Source organism: Zootoca vivipara, chromosome 7 (assembly GCF_963506605.1).
Source record: "Zootoca vivipara chromosome 7, rZooViv1.1, whole genome shotgun sequence".
Lineage (NCBI taxonomy): Eukaryota > Metazoa > Chordata > Lepidosauria > Squamata > Lacertidae > Zootoca > Zootoca vivipara.
Genome location: NC_083282.1, coordinates 47,221,117 through 47,242,388, shown reverse-complemented (window position 1 = coordinate 47,242,388; position 21,272 = coordinate 47,221,117). Strand labels below are relative to the sequence as shown.

Sequence of the window (21,272 nt, the reverse complement as noted above, 5' to 3'; positions counted from 1 at the left end):
CGTAGAAGGATTTTTAAGCATTCAAAGAATAGAAGCCATACCCCGAAAATAAAACACAGTAATAGGTGCAGCAGCAATGCCGGCCACGGCAGGAGACGGAGGAAAAAAATATGATACCCCCTGAAAATAAGCCATAGTGGTTTTTTTTTGAGGAAAAATAAATATAAGATGGTGTCTTATTTTCGGAGAAACACGGTATTGCCCTGCTTGCTTTAATGTGGGGGATGATTCTTGATGCAGCGCTCTTGCCCCCAAATCTGCAGGTCGTGCTGAACCAGAAATTCACAGACTGTTTTGTGCTCGTATTTCTCGATTCCCATTCAGGAAAAACGGTAATACCCTTTCTTCTTCATAGCTCTGCAGTTGAAGGGCGGGGGGGGGGGAGCAGTGGGGGCTTCAGGATTACTCAGTACTGATGACATAAAACTTCTGAGCCCTGGGGCTGCTGGTTTGGCTTTGAACGTCTAACTAGCTCTGCCCGCCCTGTGCTGCACCAGGGCACAATGACCTGAAGTTATTCTATCTGAACAGCCTTCCCAAGAGGAGTCTTTGGCCTAAGGAAAGGCTATTGGGGAACTTTGTTGCTTAACTGTGGGCAGATGGCTAGATCCCTGTGCCTTGCTGGTGCCATTAGTTAACCCAGCTGTCTTTCTTTGCAGAGCCTGACTGTGGTGTTTCGAGAACCATTCCCAGTACAGCCCCAGAACAGCGAGAGCCCCTTGCCGCAGCTGGTGTCCACGTACCACCACCTGGAATCAGTCATAAACACAGCTTGCTTCAATCTATGGACAGGGCTGCTCTAGTGTTGCTTGGCTCCTTCCACCTGGGGCACACTGCACAGGCCCAGCTGTGTCAGGGCTGGGGCAAAGAGAGCACCGTAAGTGGCAGAAGCACACATGGGGGACCGTGGTGGGCGATGTGAGGCTACAGCTGGCTGGGCAACAGCTTGGTTAGGACACTTTGAAGCCTGACTGAGCTGAATAGAATCAAGGGAGGGGGACCACTGGAGACCAGAGCACAGCACAGCCTTAAGGGGGTGGTGGTGGTAAGCACCTTCCCTAAACTACAGGATGAGGCATATGGATGGATGTGCCACCTTCCCTTGGGCACCTTGGCGCCAGGGCTCGAAGGCTGACTTGGCCTGGCACTTCTAAGAGTGACTCACTGGATGGGTTTTAGCGAGAGGGAACTGCACAATGATGGGAATTTTATATATATATATGAAGTGAATGTACGGTAAATTAAATAAAATGGATCATTAATTATAACAATAAAAATCCTTTGTCATACCTTTTCCCCACAAGCTGTTCAGTTTATCCCTGGCGCGAAGCGAAGTAGTTACCCACCAGTCTGCCAGAATGGTGTATCTGCCAGGATGCACTGCAGGGACCAGTGCCAGAGTCTTACTCCAGGCTTGCATGATGGTGCCAGAGCCTTTTCTAAGGAAGTTGGTTATGCCTCAGATTGAATTGTGCCAGTCGGGTCTCCCCATGGTTATCCGCTGTAGTGTAAGATCTAGAGTGTAAGTAATTTAAGCGGCAGCATGCAGATAGACCCTAGAGGGCAAGATGCCCCTTTAAATCTAGGAAATCTCATCTGGGGCCACACTAAGTGGTACTAAAGAGCTAGATCTGGAGAGGCAGGGACTTCCCTTCCTTTGTACCACACTATTCCCCATTCTTGTGAAAGGCATGCCAACATCATTGCTTAGTGTGATTCCAGGAAGGTGAACTTTTTCACTTTAGTGGGTCAACCCTTATACAGTGGTACCTCGATTTAAGTACTCAATAGGTTCCGGGGAGCCATGTGCTCCCCGAAAAGTACTTAAATTGAGCACCGATAGCGCATGCGCGCGCCACGGAACCCAGAAGTAAACACTTCCGGGTCCGCAGAGTACTTAAACCGAAAGTACTCAAACCGAGGTATGACTGTAACTGCAATGAGTAATTAAAAAAAGAGACAGGAGGATATATTTCTTACTGGAAAGACTGGGCAAGAATGCAATCTGTTCAGGAACACAAAGTGACAGAAGCCTTTAGCCATTCCAGGACCCTAGGAATGCTATTTTGTTTTATTAGGAGGCAAAATATTCAGAAGAGAGACAAACAAAAGAACATTGCCTTTCCAAGTTGGTATGTAGTGATTGCGCTCCACCTCTGATGCTCTTTATTCCAGTTTTTCAGCTGCTGAACTTAACCCTTCAGCTTCCACTATCCAGTACACCATGACTCTTCCAGTATGCGTGCAGCCAGCCCAGCCCCTTCAATGTGCCTTCTGTAAGGGAAGCCACAAGCATCAGCAACACCAATTTCGCACTTCAGCACCACCACCCCGCCCACAGTTTTGGCAGTTGTGAAGCGGAGGGGTTACATCAGCAGCCTAAAATTTCCCAGCTACAACACTTCATTTCACACAGCAAAATCTCCCCCCATTCCCTTGGGATAATTTAAGCAGACTTGCCTTTGGGCTTGTACTCGCATCCTACGAAGCCACTGTAACTCATTGACTCCAGCAGCTGGAAGAGGTAAGGGAAGTTCAATTCACCAGGGCTGTCGGGCTCATGCCGTCCTGGTACCTGGGCAAACTGAACATGTCCTGCAGAGAAAGAAGGTGCAAATGAAGGACTAGGCATAGGGGTCTTACTGGAACTATTTTGTAACTACAGCAGCACCTGCCCCTTTGCTTAGGAACAACCCCTGCAAGGGATCCCAGTTTTGAAGCCATACTAGGGAGCAACTGTACCTTTCCTGTCTTACCAATAATTGGGAAATACTTTTCCAAGTTCTGAGTCAGGTTACCATCCATGATCTGGCAGTGGAAAATGTCCTGTGGAGTAAACATAAGAAGGCACAGTCTAGCTGCCGTCCAGAGGCTGGACTAGGCCTCCCATCAGCCCCAGCGAAAATGGCCAATGGGCGGGGGGGGGGGATCTGGAGGGCACTAGGTTGGGGATGCCTGCTGTTCAGCCTCTCTCATCCCTCTGGTGGGCCTCTTGTTGCAGCAACCAGTGTAATAGGTCCTCTAAGCCCAACACCCACTTCTATGGCTGAGGCCAGGTTTTCCTTAGTGACACTCACCAGCTGCAGCTTCAGGCTGGGGCTTCCCACCTTCTTCAAAATGGCAGCAGCTGAAGAAAAATGGAGATTCACAATATCACAACTGATTCCGGGAAGGGGGGGGAGCCATTTCCTCCTGTGCATCGTGCAGTCCCACAGCCCATTCTCCAGCAACTTCTAGAACATGAGTGGCGAACCTGTGGCCCTTCAGATGTTGCTGTATTCAATCTTCTATTGGCCCCAGTCAGCGTGGCCAGAGGTGAGGGATAAAGAGTTGTAGTTCAGCAACATCTAGGGAGTCACAGGTTTCCCACCCTTGCTTTAGAATTGTGTACCCAAAACTTGGAGCTCTTGCTGCTTTTGAACTGCAATTCCCATCGTCCCTGACCTGCTAGCTAGGGATGATGGGCGTTGTAGTCCAAAAACAGCTGGAGACCCAAGTTTGGGAAACGCTGCTTTAGAAGGACAATTCCCTATCTGTGGAGAAGGGAGGAGTCTTAGGCCATGGCCTACCTTGCTCTGGAGTAGTCAAGAAGTAACGGGGATCAGTAATCCGGCTATTTATAGGCTCCAATAATCCAATGATCTTTTCCTGTAATACCAGAGCAAGGAAATAGAAGAATAGCCACTCAGTGCCTTAGGCTAGCAAGCGAAGGAAAGTGTCGCTGCTGGGCAGCTCACCTCTTCTATATTATTTCTTGTCACTGGCCAGTTTTTTAACCGCTGCCACCATCACCCAACCACTGCCACCAGTGCCCAATCACTCCTGTTTTCATTAACATTCTTCTGTGTGCCCTCCTGCCAGGGCTGACTAATAACTGGGGTGGAGCTTCTTTAAGCAGGTCTTGCTAACACTTTGCCTCTCTGGAGCTGGAGCTCAGGAAAGTGTCTCACCACCAAATGAAATCACTGTTGAATAGGCATCTCACCCTTCTGATGAAGCAGTGCAGATTGCTGCTTAACAGGCATCTACCCAGCCCCTACCTGAGCCAGGATGTCAGCAGCATATCTGAGGTTCTCAATGAAGGTGGCTTCCATCTCTGCTGACACTTCCTCCCTCTTGGCACCCAAAGGAATTCGCCCGGCCATAATGTGGATCCTGTAAGCAAAAGGCTGGATCAGGATGGAAGAGGGACAAAAGCAGTGGTGCTGACGGCTTTCTGCCCTCGAGGCATCCACGTTGCTGATATGATGCTACTGAAGTGAAAGCTGTCTCATGCCCGCTTTAATTTTCCCCTGAGGAGCTGCACTGACCCACAAAGCCACCTCCAGCACTCAGCAATCAACACACACTGCTACATCAGGGTTTCAGCTGGGATTAGCTAACACCTGCAACATGTAGTAGGAATGACAGGAATGTCTCTATCAAAATCATACAAACTATACTCTGTTATTTACCATGAGCTCACCTAGCTTGGCATAGATTATGAGCTCACAAACAGCACCCACAGGCCAGATATGCAAAATCACTATAGGCAGACTGACAGAACCTTAGTAGTATTTGATCGCCATGTTGGACACACACACAATCAGTTGGGTAGGAATGATGGTGTGCTTTCACAATTTCCATGCATGTGTTGCTTGAGAATGAATGGGATTTCTAACTAATTGGTGGTATCTAACTACTAAAATCATACTCAGAGTGAACCCACTAAAATAACTGAACTTGCATTAGTTATGACTAGTTTATGTCTGCTTGGTTTCAGTGTGTCTGTTTTACAGTTTAGCAAAATATCACACAGTGTTGCAGAGTACGATTGCAAAAACAGACTGGAGTTAATTTTCCAAGTTAAAAGGGCATGGTCTTACACAAAAATAGCCAGCTGCACCACTTTGTTCTGCTTTCTTCGTGTAATCCAAAGCGCAATGCAAAATTGGTATTGCTGGTGAGCTTTTGGAAATGTCCTAACATCTGTCACTCATTACTAGCCTATGTTTTCTCTCCCTCCGCACTCAGAGGTGAGGTGTCTCATTCTGTTGGACAGCAGAGACTGCAAGCAACACTTCCATGCTCAGTAATGCACCTAAGTGGGGCTGCCTGGGTTGGTTCATCCCTTTGATGTGGTTACTCATTTGAAACTCTGTTGACTACACTGCTAAACATCCCATACAGAAGTTCATGCCCGCTTGAGATGAACATTGGAAATTACTTTATATTGTTAGGCTACTAGTCTGTCTAGCTCAGCATTGTCTACACCAGCCTTCCTCAACCTTGGGTCCCCAGAAGTCATTAAACTACAACTCCCATTGTCCTTGACCACTGGCCATTGCTGGCTAGGAGTGATGGGAGGTGTAGTCCAACAAGCTCTAGGGACCCAAGGCTGAGAAAGGCTGATCTACAGTGATTTGCAGCAGCTCTCCAGGGTTTAAGGCAGGTGTCTCTCGGCACTACCTGAAGACGCCCGGGATGGAACATTAGACCACCTGCATGCAAAGCACATAATTGTAGTGTTGGAAGAGACCCTGAGTATCATCTAGCCCAGGCATTCCCAAACTTCGGCCCTCCAGATGTGTTGGACTACAATTCCCATCTTCCCCAACCACTAGTCCTGTTAGCTAGGGATCGTGGGAGTTGTAGGCCAAAACATCTGGAGGGCCGCAGTTTGGGGATGCCTGATCTAGCCCAACCCCTTGCAATGCAAGAATATGCATTTGCTCTTATCACTGAGCTATGGCTCCTCCCCCAATGGGTTTGCCTTGAGAGTGATAGACCGGCTGCTTCATGTCTAAAGATGCCACTGTGTTCAGAAAATAAAAGCCTTTAAAATGGAAAATGTGTTCTTATTACACTTGTCTTTTAACTAGTGAATGAATAAGCAAGATTTTAAAACAAAACCACTCCAGGCAGAAAAGTAGCTAGTTTTACCAAATGTGCCAGTCTCAGCACCAGGGCTAGGGATGCCCTAAATGGGAGAGAATGTGTGTATTCATTAATACAGTGGTTCCCAACAGGTGGTCCGGGGACCCCCAGGGGTCCGCGAGCTATGCCAGAGGGGTCCGCAAGATGCTATTAGAATAAAAATATATTAAATATATTTCGTATGATAACAGATTTTTTGTTTTGGCTGCTTCCTGCATGAGCAGAGTCTAGCGCAAAACTAGAATTAGATAGAGGCAGTAGTTCTGCTGTATGCCGTTGGGTGGCGCTTTACAAACACCACTGTTTTGCAAAGAGGCAGCGCGCGCATTCTACTAACGCTCATCTCCCCAATATGCTTTGCGCACGTCGGCTTCATTTGTGCGCTACTGCGCAGGTACCCTGTCTTCTCCATTCCCCTCCCTCCTCCCTGGCGTGCGCTGCCTCTTTGCAAAACAGTAGTGTTTGTAAACAAAGTGTTGTTTTTCGCGGAAGCTACAGTTCACGTAGTTAAAAATGGACCGTTGGTTAAAAAGTGGTTCTTTAAAACGACAAAGGCCTACAGATGAAGAGGAAGATAATGCATTTGATGTTCAAGCAAGTAAGTCAGTGACTCTCGAACCGACCTTGTCAATGTCCATTGAACCTAAATCGTCGGCGTCCCTTGAACCTAACCCTTCCAAGATCAGTGTTAAGCTTACTGGAAAAATTAGATTAGGAATTAGGAATTAGATTTAGGATTAGGAATTAATGGGGGTCCTTGTCACAATAGCGGCTTGATGAGGGGTCCTCGAGAAAATTTTGTTGGGAACCCCTGCATTAATAGAAGGATCTTGATCTCCACTGTTATCACCAACAATACTTGACCTCTCTCCTCCCTCGCATCCCCTTATTTCACCTTGCTGCTAACTGTGTGCTTTTGCTGTTCTTTAGGTTTTGTTCCTCCTCCCTATCTTTTGAGTCAAATTTCCACTTTCTGTCCATCACACCACCCTGCTTCAATCCTCCATAAAACCAGCCCCTCCCTTGAAATAATACATGACACTGCAAAAATTATCTTCCTATAAGACTCCCTTCCCTTTCGCCCATATTTGGCCTTTAATTGCCCTTCTCCTTTTTAAAATATTTATGTACTACAAGACTGTCCTAATAAAGGCTGCATGCTGCATATTTTAACGCAGGAAGACACTACCCTGAGCAAGGGAAGATTTGCAGCACCAGCAGGGGCAGTAGCTGTGGTAAATCAGATGTCTTTTTGTGGAACGATCCTGCATTAACTCGTGCCTCTTATAAGATTTATGGTTTCCTTGCATAAGCGAGTCCTGGCAGAAGCCAAGGAAAAGACTATGGAACAATGAACATGGAGCTATGGAAAGGGGCTAGATCCTGTGCCTGCTTCTTTAGCACTTTCCCTAACTTTAGCAAAGAAGATCCCAGAGGAGCAGGGGCAGGGGGAAGATGAGGAAGGATAGCAATTGATTCTTTCTTTCTAGCATGGCTAGCAGGTTTGGTGACAGACAAGTAAAAAAACAGGCAAACACATAACTTGCCCTTTGCTTTCTTTCCAGGTTTGAGGGCCTGCTTTTGCATGGGTCTGTGATGAAAAAAGCACTTAACTTATTATACCAGTTCACTTTCTAAGTGCAATAGTGAGGAGACATGTAACTCAATTAACACAACCACCACTGCAGCAATTCTGATCATTCCTGTGTTATGGCACAAGGATGCCACTGGTATTCAATATACATACTGTGTATCTTAACTACTTAAAATACTACCTTGGACATTTCAGGACCTTGCAGTACTTCACAGCCAAAGACAGGGCCTCCTGGAATTCATGCTGGCGGCCAGGCACTGCCCCTAAGCCCCTGTCATCGTCTTGGTTTCCTGGGGAAAGAACAGTAAAAATTACCCAGTATATATATGTTGCAGGGGACAAAATAGTAGGAAATAGATGTCTGTCATAAATTATACCTGCTGTCCTATATGCCAGCTAAGTGCTCTTGTGTTTGGGGTCAGGAAGAAGTGAGAGGTACTGTACAGAACAAACAGCTTTATTTGCTTCGTCTTTGGCAAGCAGAAGGGCAGTCTATAACCTCTACTGTACTAGGAATATCTTCGATGGAAACAACCACTGTTTTGAGTGTAAGGGTAAAGACCATTCTAGGAGGCAGCAGGGTTTGGGGGGCAAGAAAATGGACCCATATCTTCTCTCCAAGCCTGTGAAAGAGACATCCAATATACAGTAATGAGAGGGAGATGTTGATCACTATCTTGAGTGCCAAGGCTGATACAGAGAAAGAGGAAAAGAGGTGATGAACTTTGCACCTGCAGGAACCGGTAGCAAGTTTCAACTGGTAACAGGTGAGGTCTACAACTTTGTAAAAAAAAAATTAAAAATGGGCAGAGGCTCTGTACCCCTAAAAGCTGTACAGCAGCAGGCAGAAAAGAGATTTAGTGTTTCCAGACCAGAAAGACGCAGAGACTATTAAGCTCTACCTGTTGCCTTCTGCCTGTCTGCCTGCTTGCCTTTCCACTCTTTCCGTGAAAAGCCGACCCCGTTGTAGTAGTGCCTATGGAGGTCATCAGACAAGGCTGGTCCCGGTGGGGAGAGCGTATTACTGTATGTCTGCGAGGGAGGGCGCCAGCCACGGGCAGCTCGGCCGGGTACCTGGCGGGGCGTTGATCAGGACCAGCTCCAGCCTGGCCTTGTCTGCCGCCTCCCGCAACTCCTCGGCGCTGCTAGCGTAAGGGGCGCCCAACTCCGCCGCTCGGAAGCCGGCCTGCGCAGCCGCCTCTATGCGCTGCGGCAGCGTCGGCTTCTCCTGGAAGAGCCACGCCAGGTTGGCAGCGAAGCGCAGCGGAGCCATGGCGGACGAAGCGGCGGCCCCTGCGAGCCAGGGCGGAAGGGGCAGCGCCTGTAACACCCAGCAAAGGCCGCGAGAGGAGGGACGGAGGCGGCGCCTACGCCCCCGGCTGGCAGGGGAGGTGTCCGGGCGACGAGCCCTCGGCGCCCGCTGCGCGCTGCTGCTCCGCCTCCGAGGAAAGAGGAAGGAGGAAAGCAGGAGGAGCAGAGCTGGAGCGCGGACGCTCGCGCCGCGCGCGAAAGAGGCGCAGGGGCCTGCGGATCGCAGTCTTGCCGCGAGGGGGCGTTCGCGGGCTCTGCGCCGGCTCTCTTGCCCCTCCACCCACCCCGTTCTCGTGTATCCGGAGAACACGTGTCGCATCGCTCGGATCATAACACCTGTAGGGACAGAAGGCTTATCCTCATTCTGAACTATAAATCTTTTTAAAAAGCTTCTCTGGACCAGACCGGGGGAGGGGCATATTTTTTTCATATTGTATAAAAGCATCTCCTTTGGCACTTCATTTCCTCTGTCCATACACCAATGTGCACCACCTTTCCTGGAGGCCTACCTCTAGTTTCCCTTGCATTGCCCTTAGATTCTCATCCTGCTTCTGCCTTAGGAATATATGTTCATCATTCCCCTTCTTCCTGATAACAGTTTCTGAATAATTCCCGCGTGGATGATACTATTTCCCAAGAATACATGTTCTTAGGTTCCACCTGCTCTGTCCTGGAGCAACATGGGCAACATGAGCAACATGAGAAGGATGTCATAAAGGCCTATCCAGCCCAGCATCTTGCTTTTCCACAATGGTCCACCAAATGCATTATGACAGTCCATAAGAACAACATGAGCACAACAGTCACCTCCTGCCGTCGTTCCCTGGCAACTATTATTTAGAGGCATGGTGCCTCTGATCCTGATGCATATAACCATTGCAACTCAATCATTTACGGCTTTGTTCTCCGTTAATTTGCTTAATCCCCTTTTAAATCCATCTAATACCTGTATAGTTCTTCTCTGTGCTCAGAAGGTAGACCAATATGTACATGCTTTCCGACCACAGCTTGCACAGGAAGGAAACACACAGCAAGACAGGCGGAGCCACGTAAGCTCAAGCAATCAAGCCAAGCCAGGCACCACAAGGGAAGGTAAAAGACAGATCCTTGCCAGAAACTGCTACCCCACAACCCTGCCCCTGACTCCCTTAGGTCTTTTTCCAAATAATTTTTCAAAGTCAAGGACATCTCAGAGACATGGATCTAGAGACTGAACTTAAGTGGGTTTTTCTCTCTCTCTCTCAATACCCTGCAAGAAGATTATACACACCCTCCTAGCCATGCACTTTGCAATTCTTAGCTGCTCTGCGGCACTGCTGTGCCCAGCCTCTGCTTTGCATTTTGCACACGGCTCCTCTGTGGCCCGATGCATGCTGTTTGTTTGCTTTGAAGTGATGTATAATCTGCGCTGATAATTAAAGAACGTCATTCCAGGGTTAGTATTTATTGATACCAATTTAACTCGCCTCATACATCAAACACCAACCATCCATTGAAATCCCTGGTGAATTTCTGCATCCCAGAGACCTTGTTTTCATTACCCAGAACTGACAGGAATGACTTTTGGGGCACTGGTTCTTCTGCTTTGCCTGAGGCTTTGTATAGGCCACCTTTTTTGTCCTTCAGCACAGACAGAAGCAATTGCTGTTCTGGATTAAGTGGGGTCTGCAGTAGGGCAGTGTGATGCTTTTTTATATTATTATTGCTACATACTGTATGTGAGCAAGTCTCTTAGGGCAGTGTTTCCCAACCTTGTGCCTTCAGACGTTTTGTGACTACAATTCCCATCATTCCTGACCACTGGTCTTGCTAGCTAGGGATGCTGGGAGTTGTAGTACAAAAACAGCTGGAGGCACAAGGTTGGGAAACACTGTCTTAGGGTACAGGTTCAGGGCCCTGGAAATTTGGGATGCATTGTATTAGGGAACAAGTTCAGTTTTTCTAGACTGAATATTTAGTGTAACTAATGTTTGAGAGTCCCATGGACTGCAAGAAGATCAAACCTATCCATTCTTAAGGAAATCAGCCCTGAGTGCTCCCTGGAAGGACAGATCGTGAAGCTGAGGCTCCAATACTTTGGCCACCTCATGAGAAGAGAAGAATCCTTGGAAAAGACCCTGATGTTGGGAAAGATTGAGGGCACTAGGAGAAGGGGACGACAGAGGACAAGATAGTTGGACAGTGTTCTCGAAGCTACCAACATGAGTTTGACCAAACTGCGGGAGGCAGTGCAAGACAGGAGTGCCTGGCGTGCTATGGTCCATGGGGTCACGAAGAGTCGGACACGACTAAACGACTAAACAACAACAATGTTTGCTGAATCAAGCTCCTGACAGACATAGACGAGACAGGGACTGTTGCAGTCTCATGATAGTCCAAATCACAACCCAGGGGATTTGTGGCACCAGCATAAAATGGCTGTCTAAGAATGGAACTGCCCAAAGACCACACAAATCCTAGACACATATTTGCACCTCTTTCTCCTCCCCTCCTTCTTGTTAATCTTCTGCTTCTGCTTTAACACTTATTCAGGCAACTAGCAGAACAGGAACCTGTCCAAAGAACATAAGGAGGCCCTGCCGGTTCTAGTCCAACATCCTGTTTTCATAGTAGCCAACCAGATGCCTGTGGGAAACCTGCAAGCAGGATCCGAGCACAACAGCCCTCTCAATAGCTCCGTCATGTCAGTGCACTGGTGCAACTACAGCTGCCTGGGGCTGATGGGAGCTGTAATCCCAAACATCTGGATGGCACTATGTCATCAAAAGCTGGTCTATAAGGCAAGGCTGTCCATCAGTTGGCTCTCTTTATATAAACCAAATCCCCCTCCTTTCTCTATAATCAGAAGAATAATTTAACACGTGAAAAAGCCCTGCTAGATCAAAGCAAAGGTCCATCTGGTCCAGCATCCTGTTTTCCACAGTGTCCAGCTAAATGTCATCAGAAACCTCACAGGTGGAGCATAAAGAGCCCTCCCCTTGTTGTGTCCCCCCCCCCCAAGCATCTGATACTCGGAAGCAGGCAGATTCTGAATGGAACTCCTAATAAAATATAGCTTTATTTAATTCCTGCCCCTCCCAATAAGTACTTGAGACCACACACGTCTTTTGTGTGGTTAAACCACTGAGCCTAGGGCTTGCTGATCAGAAGGTCGGCGGTTTGAATCCCTGTGACGGGGTGAGCTCCCGTTGCTTGGTCCCAGCTCCTGCCAACCTAGCAGTTCGAAAGCACGTCAAAATGCAAGTAGATAAATAGGAACCGCTACAGCGGGAAGGTAAACGGCGTTTCCATGTGCTGCTCTGGTTTGCCAGAAGCGGCTTTGTCATGCTGGCCACATGACCTGGAAGCTATACGCCAGCTCCCTCGGCCAATAATGTGAGATGAGCGCGTAACCCCAGAGTCGGTCACGACTGGTCCTAATGGTCAGGGGTCCCTTTACCCAGGGCCGTCTTAAACGCCCCTGCCGCTGTGGTGCGCCGGATCTCTCCGGCGCCCTCCCGCCCCGTTTCCCAGCGCGGCGGGCGGGTGGGCGTAGCAGCGGGCGGGCAGGCAGGCACAGCGCGATCTCTCTGGCGCCCTCCCGCCCCGTTTCCCAGCGCGGTGGGCGGGTGGGCGCCGCGCACAGCGCGGCGCCCACAGGCGCAGCTGCGCGGCGGACCGGCCGGCCAGCGGGCGCAGCTCGCGGCGCCTTTCTGGCGGGCCGGCGCCATGGTGCCCTGCGCCACCGGGGGTCTACCTAGAGCCGGGCCTGCCTTTACCTTTATAAACATTTTGGCCTCTTTTATATCACCTTGCACAGAGTGCCCTCTGGAACCTGTGTCTGAGCATTTTGCCCAAGCCACCCTCACTTTAAGCAACCTCTCTTTATATGGTTGACAACTTTGTCAGATACTAGTTCTACGCACCAATTCATTGGCTTTCATCTTAACTTCTATATATATATATGTATTATTAATGCTCCATCTGCCTTATGTTTTTTGGGGTTCACTGAGTGAACCTGACGGTGTGAGACATGTAATTATTAAGTGATTTTCCATTTCAGAGACATCATTTCACAGTTTTGCGCATTCATTTCATACATCAGATCATATAAAGCATCACATGTTCTTGAAACTCCATATGCACAACAGTCACTTTCTATAACCTGAGGCAGGGAATAACCCAGGGTGTTGCTTCAAGCAGGTATTTTGAATTTTTTTGTGTGAATATCTACAGCATTATTATGGGACTGTCACCAAAAAGGGATATAAATAAGGAGGAGGCAGTTTATCTAGGCTTCAGCACATAAATCACAGAGGCGGCTACAGAAGTAACTGGTTTACTGGTGAAGATTATCCAGCTGTTCAGAATAAGCTGCAAACAACACATATGCACACACAGTGTTGTGTGTTTGTTTGTTTGTTTGTTTGTGCTTGCTTTCCTTTGTTTCACTAATTAACCATACAGGAAGCCTTTATAGCTGAGGTCAGCAACTGGCAGCACCCAAACTCAGTTCAGCTCCTGGAACTATTGCCAGTTGGCCCATAGACCCATTTCCTCCCTTTTGTTATTCCTTCCCTCTCACTTGGCAGTCTGCTTGCTTGCTTGCTTGCCTGCTGCTGCTGCTACAGCAACCAGGTTGGACTTAAAAAAAGCCCGCTCCCAGCATGTGGCAAACAAAAGGAAGGGGGAAAACAGGAGAACGCAGCAACCATCCATGCATTTGTCCATTAATTCTGCATTATCCAGAGACAACGTGTGTGTGTGTGTGTGTGTGTGTGTGTGTGTGTGTGTCCATCCCCATGTGGTTAATGGTTAACAGTGACTCAAGCTGTTTCCATACCTTTACCTCCCAGCCTTTTAGAGTAAGCTTTCTGCCATCATGGAGGAAGTAAGCTAGCAGTCCATAAGGGAGAAGGAAAGGCAGGGTAAAAGGGGGGCACAATTTCTACCCATGGAAAGCATGCGCTGTTTGCAAGTAAAGGCTTCCTTAGCTAACAAGGATTGAGGCCCAGAACTTGCCCCCAGGCATTCCTAATCTGCTAATTAAGGCGCTGACTTCTGCCATATGGCTAGTCTGTTTTCTGTGCACTTTTTGTTTCTCCAATGCCCTCGGGGAATAAGGACTTTAAATTACACCCCGGGCTTGCCCTCCTTTTCATTGGACATTGTTTTCTCTTAGCCTGAGCTGAGTAAGCATTGGCAAACAAGCAATCAGCCGTTCTGCTGTTTGTGCTACCCTCAGAGAGGTTAAAGCAATTTCCTTCTTGACTTAGGGAGGTTCATTACAACATTGTATGAGGACCCCTGCAGTGATGGGATAACTGCTGTATAATTATGTAACTACCGTAAAAGCTTTGCTGAGATTAGAATATATTGTTTGAACTGATTTAGTGCACCAGCTATGTTGCTTTCAGCACCACAAAAGGTTGTCCTATTGTTCTCTGATATTAGGCTAAAGCTTGCAAGCTTGTCAATTTACTGCCAATGAAATAACTCAGACGCTGTAACAGGAAAGTGTTCCTTAAAATACACTCCAAGGAGGAATGCAACAGCCAGAGAGAAAACGAGATGAAATGCTGGGTCACTAAATGAGATAATACTGTTTTAAAAGAAGCAAAAGGCCAAGTGGAGGCCACCGGGTGAAGGACTGCAATTTAGAGGAAGTGCACAGTAAAAATATACAGAAAACCAGAGAGGCTAAAGAACTATGAAAAACAGTATCTACAGTAAATGCACCTGGAGTTAATAAGGAGTTGTTGTTTTTTTCAACAAGAGGAGGAGGTTTGTTTTCTCCAGATGTCATTGTTGACCAACTCCTTGGCTGCTTTGCCTCAAGTTGGTAGGTGGAAAGGCATGGCACACCCTCCCCAAAGACCCACTGGTGCCAGTGAGAGCTCCCCCTCTCCACGCCAAGGCTAATAGCAGTACAGGGAGGGAGAGGGTGATCTTCTTGGAAATAACAGCTCAGGAAAGGGTTAAATTTCACCTCCACCTGTGATGTGGCCCCAGCAAAAAATACTAAATTTAAAAATCAACCTGGCATCCTTTCCAATGGTGCACTTGACATCCTGTCTAGTTGACCGTAAGCTTTTGGTCCTGCTACAAGTGGGCACCCCAGGCTATCTGCTGCCATTGTCTTGGCCATACCCACTGCTGATGTGCAGTCCCACCTCCAAGGAATGGCCAAGAGGCAGGGCAGCCCTCAAGCCCATCCTCATACGGATATACCTGTTAGGAACATTTGCAGCATTCTGCCTCATTGTAGAGTGCAGGAATAGATCTGCTCCGCAGGGGAGCTGCAATTTAGGGCACCAGGCTGGCAAAGGTTAGTATAGATGGCCTTTGGTGTCTTTCAAGCCCTGAATTTTTTTTCTGTTCGAGGGGCACCTGCCCACAAACCCTCCACAGTGGTTTGATTTTAAATACAGCAGGCTCTGCTTCCTTGCTGTCGCCCATTCAAGCCAATCTTCCGGAAGGAAATGAAAAGGGCCTAAGGCTGTACTCATTAGTGGGGCTAGACCACCTCGGCTGCCCCCTGGCACTAATTATACCACTGTGTACTAGGAGATGCTGCAGCTCAGCCGTACCCATCAGAGATGAGGAGGGTGAGAAGCACTGAAACAGTCCAGCTCTCTCTTCTCCTGCTCATTACAGTAACACTGGCATGACAGCCAAGCGGGGAGGGGGTGGAGACGGCACAGCGCTCAACTGGGTCTCCAGGGCACCTGGCTAATCCATGGCATCTAGTTCTGTCTTTAGTAATAGGCAGCAGCCCATAAATGCCAGCTGTCCAATTAGTCCTGGCCCCTGGCCCCATCACTAAGGAGGATCTCCTTCAAACCAGTATGGGACAAAAATAAAATAAAATCATTTGGCTCAGAGGGAGAAAATCTCACGGAGGAGATGAGAGAGAACCCGGGGCCGCTTTGTCAGGGATGACAAAACGGGATGGGAATCCCCCTTCATATGTTCCTGAGCTCTGAAGAGGTTGAGAGCAAAGCCCCAAGTACCTGTAGGCCCAGCCCCCAAGGGGTGCTTTTCATGTTACTTCTGAAGATGCAGCTGTGCTTCCCTGAGCAAATGTCTGCAGATGGGTGCAAATGTTATGTAGTGGTGCACATGCTATGCAGTACAATATCTGAATCTGAGATAAGACCTGTGAAGGGCAAGACTCTGCCAGTTGTCCCACATTTTGCAGATATGGCTTCTCGGTTAGCTGTGAGCAGAGCATGTCTTGGGTTTCTCAGTCGAGTGAAGCAGCACTGCTGCAGCACAGTAAGACCACCACTAGCAACTGGGAACACCTGGAAGGCTGAGGAAAATGTCTCACTGGGTAAAGGGACCCCACCCTCTTTGAACTGCATTTAAGCCAGGCTGGTGTGGCCCCCTTGGAGGACACAAGCAGCTGGGAAGGTGAGGTAAGATTGCAAGATTAAGCAAACCATCTAAGAACGTCTAATAAATTGACCTTTTGTGTTTAGAAAGTGATGGGAAATACATGAACAAACAACTAACGGGAAAAGCATATAAATGCTTGTAAATCAGGATGAATGCTTATTGCCATGAAGCTGCTCCACAAACAAATCGGAAGAAACATTCAATAAGGACCATAACCTTTTGCACAAGCAAATCAGAATGGATGTTCAGTGAACAGGTCTTCAGAAGGAGACTTTAGAGGGTGGCGCTGAGAAGAAAGGTATCAAAACAGGAAGAATCAAGAAGGCAAGAGTTAGACTTGGGAGGCATTGGATTTAGAAACAAGGCGAAAATGAAGAAAAACTGTGTAACAGACCTAGTGGTTTGGTGGGAAAGTTGGGTAAAGAAGGGAGTGAGTCAGCCAATGGCCAGGAAGGTCAAAAACATGGAGGAAGGAGCTGGATATTGTTTTTGTGGAGATGTTAAGGAAGGTAGGAGAGGATATATGCACTGGGAGGGCATTCTTTCCTCCCATTCATCTCATCCTACCAGGGGCTTAGGAAGGTTGAGGATTGTGTGGAGCCTTGGACTTGCCTGAAGAATGTATGCTGTGTTGATCATTGGTGGGTCCATTGACTGACTTCTGAGCTTCAGTGAGTGCCCCTTTGGCAACTGCTAGAAATAGCCAAACTTCGGGCTACATGAACTATGTAGAACAAGTGGGCAGACCCAAGTTTTCAGTGCAGTCTATATTTTATTATAAACAAAGGAGTTTGTCCCTTATGGGGTATTGGAGGAGTGAATCACATTGCAAGGAATTGCATTTCCACAAAAAGTGGCCAGGTGTATTAATTAGTTTCCTGGGGAGCTAGTCCATAACAGCTCATTAATGGAGAAAGTGTTTGCTCTTTTCAGTTAGACACTGCATATTTTATCGTAAATGAAGTGTCTCAGATGACACAGAAGTAAAATAACTAAATTTGCATAGATGCACAAACACACACAAACTAATGTTTGTTGATATGTAACTATGCAAGTGTTGGGGCCGCATAGAATAGATCATCTTTCTTCAAACATTTCCTATACTGATATTAACCCCAGTGGCTGGGGTAGGGTGAGGTGAGGTGAGGATTATAGTTTTAAAATGTCCTGTTCCTTTGAAATGACACATTTAAAAAGTCAAAGACTAGAAGTGAAACCCTCCCCCCTCCTTCACATAAATGTCAATGCTGGCATTGGAAAATATAGCATTAGATCTAGCCCTAATGCCATTTGTGTTGAACAATGTTATGTACTGATGCAAATATGCTTTGTCACTTCAGATAAATGGTAGCCTAATCAGAAATAATGTGAAATATGTGACACAATGCATTGAAGAGTAGGCCTGCAAATTGCAGTGATGACCTAATAAAAGGAGGCTCTTGTGTCAAACAGTGTTAAGCCCTGGATCCCTTCATGCTCAGAAATTGGGACTTCCCATTCAGAACTCCTGTTCTGCAAAGGCAGAGCAACAGAAGCAAGTGGCTGTGCCCTGAAGTCCAAAAGGAAAAGAAAGATGCATAGCTTGAAGATCTTGCAGATGTGATTCTAGGGAAAGTCTCTGTTGTATGGTCACTGGGGGGTAGGGTGGGGGTGGTATAAGAGATAGCATGGCTGGCTACCTCTGATATCATGTTGCCTTAATCAACCTCAAGGTAAGCAGTGCTGGGTTGGAAATCACAATCATGCAGTCTGATGTCCTCCAATGTATCAGGATGTGAAAGCCATGTCTGGTTTTGATGGTACAAGGAGCATCTCGTTAAAATTTTGAGACCTTTTCTCTAACCCTCGCCAAATTTCTCTGGCTAATAAAAGGACCTTAAAAAGCAATATTGTCAGCAGTAGAAGCTAATGTTCAGAATGAGAATCTTTCAGGACCAAGCCAAAGAATCGCCTCCCTCCATTTTTCACTAAAGTATCCTCACTGGATGAAAAGAACTCTATCACTATAAAATAACTTGGGGGGTTTCAGTGGGGATTTAAAATAGCTTGGATAGCCACACTATCCTTCCTCCTTTTAAACCAAAATTACTTTATTCCTCCTCTCAGAAAAAGAAAATCTGCTCAAGCCTTGCTTTCTGCTTATGAACTTGGACTGAAGCCCATGGCCGACCTTCATGATCCCAATGGCCTTTTCTGCTGCATAAGCAGTTTTCTACAGGTGAGTGACTTGGGTCAATGTGTGTGAGGGGATTAAAAAACAAGAGCCAGTGGGCTATCCATTAAAGAGCTGCAACTCAATTAAGGCTATTGATTAATCAATGAGCGCAAGCATGACTCCACTCCTCAGCAATAACAAAAATCCAGGCTAGTGATGGACAACTGCAAATTATAGAAAGAGGAGCTGGTTTTCAGGGCAGACCATGAATGGTGGTAAAGGGGGTCTCTGCTGAAGATCACCAAGGGTCTAGTTAGCCAGACATGAGCTTGTCAGGCCTACTACTGCTGACGCCAATGATTCTCACTTCCCTTTTATTCCAAAACAACTTCAACTTTTCAGATTTTTGTCTGGGATGAAGAGCTAGAAATGCAACCTTTTTCTTAACTCTGTGAAGAGTAAAGTTGCCGGATGCAGAATCTGAATTGGTTCAGGTGTCTGCATAGGCAAAGCATAAATTTAAATAATAATAATGTGGTTTTTAAGAATTACTCAGGTCCAGTCTTTTGCATTCAAGCCTTGTAGTAACAAGGGAAGCCAGAGCTATTGGAATTTCCCATTTGCTGCTTTAAAATATTGGAACCCTCCAGCAAGTTTGGTCGCTAAGGAGATCTACAGATTTCAGACTGCAGGTTCATTGATATATGGCAGGCATGTCCAACAGGTAGATCGTGATCTACCTGTGGATCACTTTACGTCTGTGGTAGATCACTGGCTCCCTCCAAAGAAGCTCAACAACTTTGGCTCCCCTAAAAATGCTCAACATTTTAGCCCTTCACCCCCCAAACAGGGCTTTATTCCCACCTCAGAAAAGCTCAACAACTCTGACCTGAACCCCTAAAAAATGGGCCTTCCTCCTTCCTAAAAAATCTCAACTTTGACCTGAACCCCTAAAAAACAGGGCTTTCCTCCTCCCTAAACAACTTTGACCTGAACACCCCAAAAGGGGGTAGATCGCTGCCAGTTTTTAACTCTGTGAGTAGATCGCAGTCTCTTCGGAGTTGGCCACCCCTGATATATGGTCATTCATGCAAATCCACACCTTCAATGGCATATTTATTCTATGGTGCTGGGTTTTTCTCAGGCTCTGGATTGTGTTGAGTTTTGACAGAATGATAGATACACATCAGGCAGAACAGAATCCAGTCCCCGTCCCACCCGAATTCAATGTTGGGCTGTACTTTTCCTGCCGTAGTTTGATAGGAGAAAACAAGCAAATTCACAAGCAGAGCTAACTATGCTGTCATCAGGTCAATGAGCAATCTGGTGCAATGTTTTGCCAAAAGTATTTTTTAGAATTTGTGCTTAGAAATCCTCACCTGCTTACAACTCAGTAAGCACATTCTCACATTTGGATGTTTTATATTGTCACCATTTTATTGTCATGCAACAGCTCATTCCCAAACCACTAAAGTATTCAGAAATACAAAATTTAGTACTCGACAACAAAATTGTCATTAGGCCCTGTTCCTGAATATAATGGCCTGTAACCTGCCAACTGGACCAGTGCAGTAGCCCCCAGGTTCTCTCAGTGTTATTTATATTAGGTTTGTTTATATTTATAGGCCACTTTTCTATGCAAAGGACCTTGAAGCAGATTACAACAGCCAAGTAGTTCACAATAAGCACATCACAAAACATTGATTACAATATGATGCAACCAATCATGAAACAAGACTTAAAAGAGCGATCACTAGGTAAATTCAGCAGACCTCAGAAGATCAGAAGGCATGATGGAACGGACAGGGTTTTACTGATTCTCTAAAAATGTCAGCCAGCAAAACAGTAAGCCAAACTCATAATGAGAGAACATAATGAGAGAATACTGTGCTTATTGAATAGGTACAATATCCAAAACATAGAGCTGGAGGATGTTTTGCTGTTCCAGTGCACAACATGCCACTGTGTTCTACAAACTCTAGCCACTTCAAAGCAAACACTGAGTGCAGTGGTAGAATGACATTTTGCTTCACATATTGTAGGTCTCAGGTTCAATCCCTGATATCTCTAGGTAATGCTGGAAAAGATTCCTACCTCAGCAGCTGAACCGGGTGGGCCAATATTATAGCTCAGTACAAAGCAGCTTCCTATGTTCCAAGGGATCTCCTAAACATTTCCCATCTCAGCCCAGTATGTATGTGCCCAAACCGTGCCCTAAACTTTGTTCTTGTGCTGGTGGTGCGAACTGGATGTGTGTGAATAAGCTGTAAGTGCAGTTGAATGAACCCTTGAAATCTCTTAATTGGAGATTCCAGGATCTCCCTTATCCTGTTCCTTCTGCCAATCCTCATCCCTCCATCCCTCCCCTGAAGATCCAGATCTGCTGCATGAGTTCTTATCCCCAGCGCCGGATTATATGGTTAAATTAGCTGCAACAACAAAAATGCAAGACTTTGTGCTAGCAAATGTCAGGCAGAAATATTAAAGGAAGATGTCAATTTAGCCCATTAGTGTTCCAAGCCATGGACACCGTCCCTGATCTTTAGAGCTTATACCTCAATCCTTGGCAGGAAGCGATGATGAGTCCTGGGCATGGAGAGTACGTGTACAGAATTATCCTAACCAGGTTTATTTGGAAGCAAGTCTCATTAATTTCAATTTGCATCCACTTTCAAGTAATTATGTTTAGGATTGCAGCCCAAGTCTGACTGGTGATTTAGAAACGAAGCCTCTCCAGAGCTGCAAGAGTGTGACTGTCAATAGCATGCAAACCTCTGACCAAGAAGTCAAGGGAGCAAGGGATTGCCAAAGGCAATGTCCACTTACACCCTTAAATAACAAACACAGGTTGAAGCCACTCTGCTTCCTACCCTGTTCCTCCACTGTTTCTCCTGCTGACCACCCTCTTCCTCTCGA

General features: G+C 46.8%; 2 protein-coding genes across 4 annotated transcripts in view; one reads left to right on the top strand and one right to left on the bottom strand.

Annotated features, from left to right (window-relative positions):
* The window catches only part of SZT2 (SZT2 subunit of KICSTOR complex), a 79,459-nt gene extending 73,482 nt beyond the window's left edge, over nt 1-5,977 (top strand). For all 3 annotated transcript variants that reach the window (XM_060276975.1, XM_060276974.1, XM_060276973.1), the window contains exons 70-71: nt 264-332; nt 660-5,977. In XM_060276975.1, the coding sequence (XP_060132958.1) occupies nt 264-332; nt 660-803 (213 nt within the window). In that variant the 3' untranslated portion in view covers nt 804-5,977. The remainder of the gene's footprint in view (nt 1-263; nt 333-659) is intronic.
* On the bottom strand, nt 2,051-8,856 carry HYI (hydroxypyruvate isomerase (putative)). The gene is made up of 8 exons (XM_035124147.2): nt 8,585-8,856; nt 7,692-7,800; nt 4,041-4,155; nt 3,570-3,648; nt 3,078-3,127; nt 2,757-2,826; nt 2,461-2,595; nt 2,051-2,274 (listed from the first exon to the last, which is right to left on the bottom strand). Exons 1-8 carry the CDS (start codon nt 8,781-8,783, stop codon nt 2,201-2,203), a joined length of 831 nt encoding a protein of 276 aa, XP_034980038.2. The 5' UTR covers nt 8,784-8,856; the 3' UTR covers nt 2,051-2,200.
* Between the last annotated feature and the right edge of the window lie 12,416 nt (nt 8,857-21,272).